The sequence below is a fragment of the Arachis stenosperma genome, chromosome 6 (genome assembly GCF_014773155.1).
Source record: "Arachis stenosperma cultivar V10309 chromosome 6, arast.V10309.gnm1.PFL2, whole genome shotgun sequence".
Classification (NCBI taxonomy): domain Eukaryota; kingdom Viridiplantae; phylum Streptophyta; class Magnoliopsida; order Fabales; family Fabaceae; genus Arachis; species Arachis stenosperma.
The window spans coordinates 67,893,689-67,895,979 of NC_080382.1; the positions used below are offsets into that span (position 1 = coordinate 67,893,689).

The following is a 2,291-nucleotide window of genomic DNA, read 5'->3' on the forward strand; positions in this document are numbered from 1 at the left end:
TTTTTCCAGTGATACAATGCCTAACCCAAGTGAAAGGCCATACATTTGAGAAGTGGTAAGGTAGCAGGTTCAGAAGCAAAAGTTAATGAGGAGCCAATTGAAAAAGAGGCTCCGGAGGAGGCTAAGAGCCAAGAGGAACACTCCCTTCCAAGGCATCTGGATAATCCTTTTCCGATTGATCTTGAGCAATATCTAGCAATGCCTAAATCACCTAAGTACAAGTCTAAGATGCCTTACTCTCAGAGGCTTTAGAAGACCTCTAAAGACAAGTAGTTCTCTAGATTTTTAGACGTCTTCAGGAAGCTTTAGATCAACATTCCTTTTGCAGAGGCTCTTGCACAAATGCCTCTTTATGCTAAGTTCATGAAGGAGTTATTGTCTAATAAGAGGAACTGGAAAGAGAGTGAGATAATGGTGCTAATAAAGGAATGCAGTGCCATTTTTCAGCAGGATCTTCCTGAGAATATGCAAGATCCGGGGAGCTTTTTAATTCCTTGCACCATTGGAGACATCACTATTCAGAGGGCATTATGTAACCTTAGAGCTAGCATCAACCTCATGCCACTTTCTTTTATGAGAAAGCTACAAATTGATGAGGTAAAACCCACTCGTTTTTCTCTTCAACTTGCTGACTGTTCAATTAAATTTCACTTAGGAGTTATTGAGAATTTACTTGTGAAAGTAGGAAAATTTATTTTTCTTGCTGATTTTGTAATACTGGTTATGGAAGAGGATAAAAATGCCTCTATTATTTTGGGAAGACCCTTTTTAGCTACAGGAAGAGTCCTTATTGATGTGCAAAAGGGTGAATTGACTTTGAAGGTCAATAAAGAAAAGGTTGTCCTTAGTGTGCTTGAGGCTCTGCAACATCCTAGTGATTCTGAGGGATGTATGAGAATTGATCTTACTGAGCCACTAATTCAAGAGATTTTTTAAGCAAAAGAGCTTGATGGTGTTTTGGAACCCTCTTTAGGGGACGGTTTGCTTGAGATTGATGATTTACCACCTCAAGAAAGGGAGCTACACGCCATTAGTAAAGAGGAAGGGCCATCGAAACTTGAGTTGAAGCCCTTGCCTCCCTCTTTGAAGTATGCATTTCTAGGCGAGCATGATTCTTATCCAGTTATCATTAGCTCCTCCCTGCCACTGTATACCTTCCGTCCATCAGCTGCAGCTGTGATGAGCGGATAATTTATACGCTTTTTGGCATTATTTTTACATAGTTTTTAGTATGATTTAGTTAGTTTTTAGTATATTTTTATTATTTTTTAAGCAAAATTCACATTCCTGGACTTTACTATGAGTTTGTGTGTTTTTCTGTGATTTCAGGTATTTTCTGGCTGAAATTGAGAGACTTGAGCAAAAATCTGATTCAGATGCTGTTGGATTCTAACCTCTCTTCACTCAAAATGGATTTTTTGGAGCTAAAGAAACCCAAATGGCGCACTCTGAATTGTGTTTGAAAGTAGACATCCAGGGCTTTCCAGCAATATATAATAGTTCATACTTTTCTCGAGTTTAGACGATGCAAACTGGCGTTCAACGCCAGCTTTCTGCCATATTCTGGCGTTAAACGCCAGAAACAAGTTGTAAGCTAGAGTCAAACGCCAGAAACAAGTTACAAACTGGCGTTTAACTCCAAAGAAGGCCTCTACACATGAAAGCTTCAATGCTCAGCCCAAGCACACACCAAGTGGGCCCAAAAGTGGATTTCTGCATCATTTACTTGTTTCTGTAACACTAGTAACTAGTTTAGTATAAATAGAACTTTTTATTATTGTATTAGACATCTTGGATACTGGGACTTTTGGATCATCTTTGGACCATTGTTCACATTTTGGGAGGCTGGCCATTCGGCCATGCCTACCCCATTTTCACTTATGTATTTTCAACGGTGGAGTTTTTACACACCATAGATTAAGGTGTGGAGCTCTGCTGTCCCTCGAGTATTAATGCAAAGTACTATTGTTCTTCTATTCAATTCAAGCTTATTCTTATTCTAAGATGTTCACTCACACTTCAACCTGATGAATGTGATGATCCGTGACACTCATCACCATTCTCACTTATGAACGCGTGCCTGACAAACACTTCTGTTCTACCTGCAAAAGCTAGAGTGTGTATCTCTTGGGTTTCTAATCAACGATTCACATCGACTCCCCTCTAACAATGAGGCATCTGAATATGAGATTAGACCCTTCATGGTATAGGCTAGAATCAATTGGCAGCATTCCTGAGATTCGGAAAGTCTAAACCTTGTCTGTGGTATTCCGAGTAGGATCTGGGAAAGG

General features: G+C 39.6%; 1 protein-coding gene across 1 annotated transcript; it reads left to right on the forward strand.

Moving 5' to 3' along the window:
• Positions 1-342: 342 nt before the first annotated feature.
• On the forward strand, positions 343-1,191 carry LOC130934155 (uncharacterized). The gene is made up of 2 exons (XM_057863742.1): positions 343-889; positions 974-1,191. Exons 1-2 carry the CDS (start codon positions 343-345, stop codon positions 1,189-1,191), a joined length of 765 nt encoding a protein of 254 aa, XP_057719725.1.
• The last annotated feature ends 1,100 nt before the right edge of the window (positions 1,192-2,291 follow it).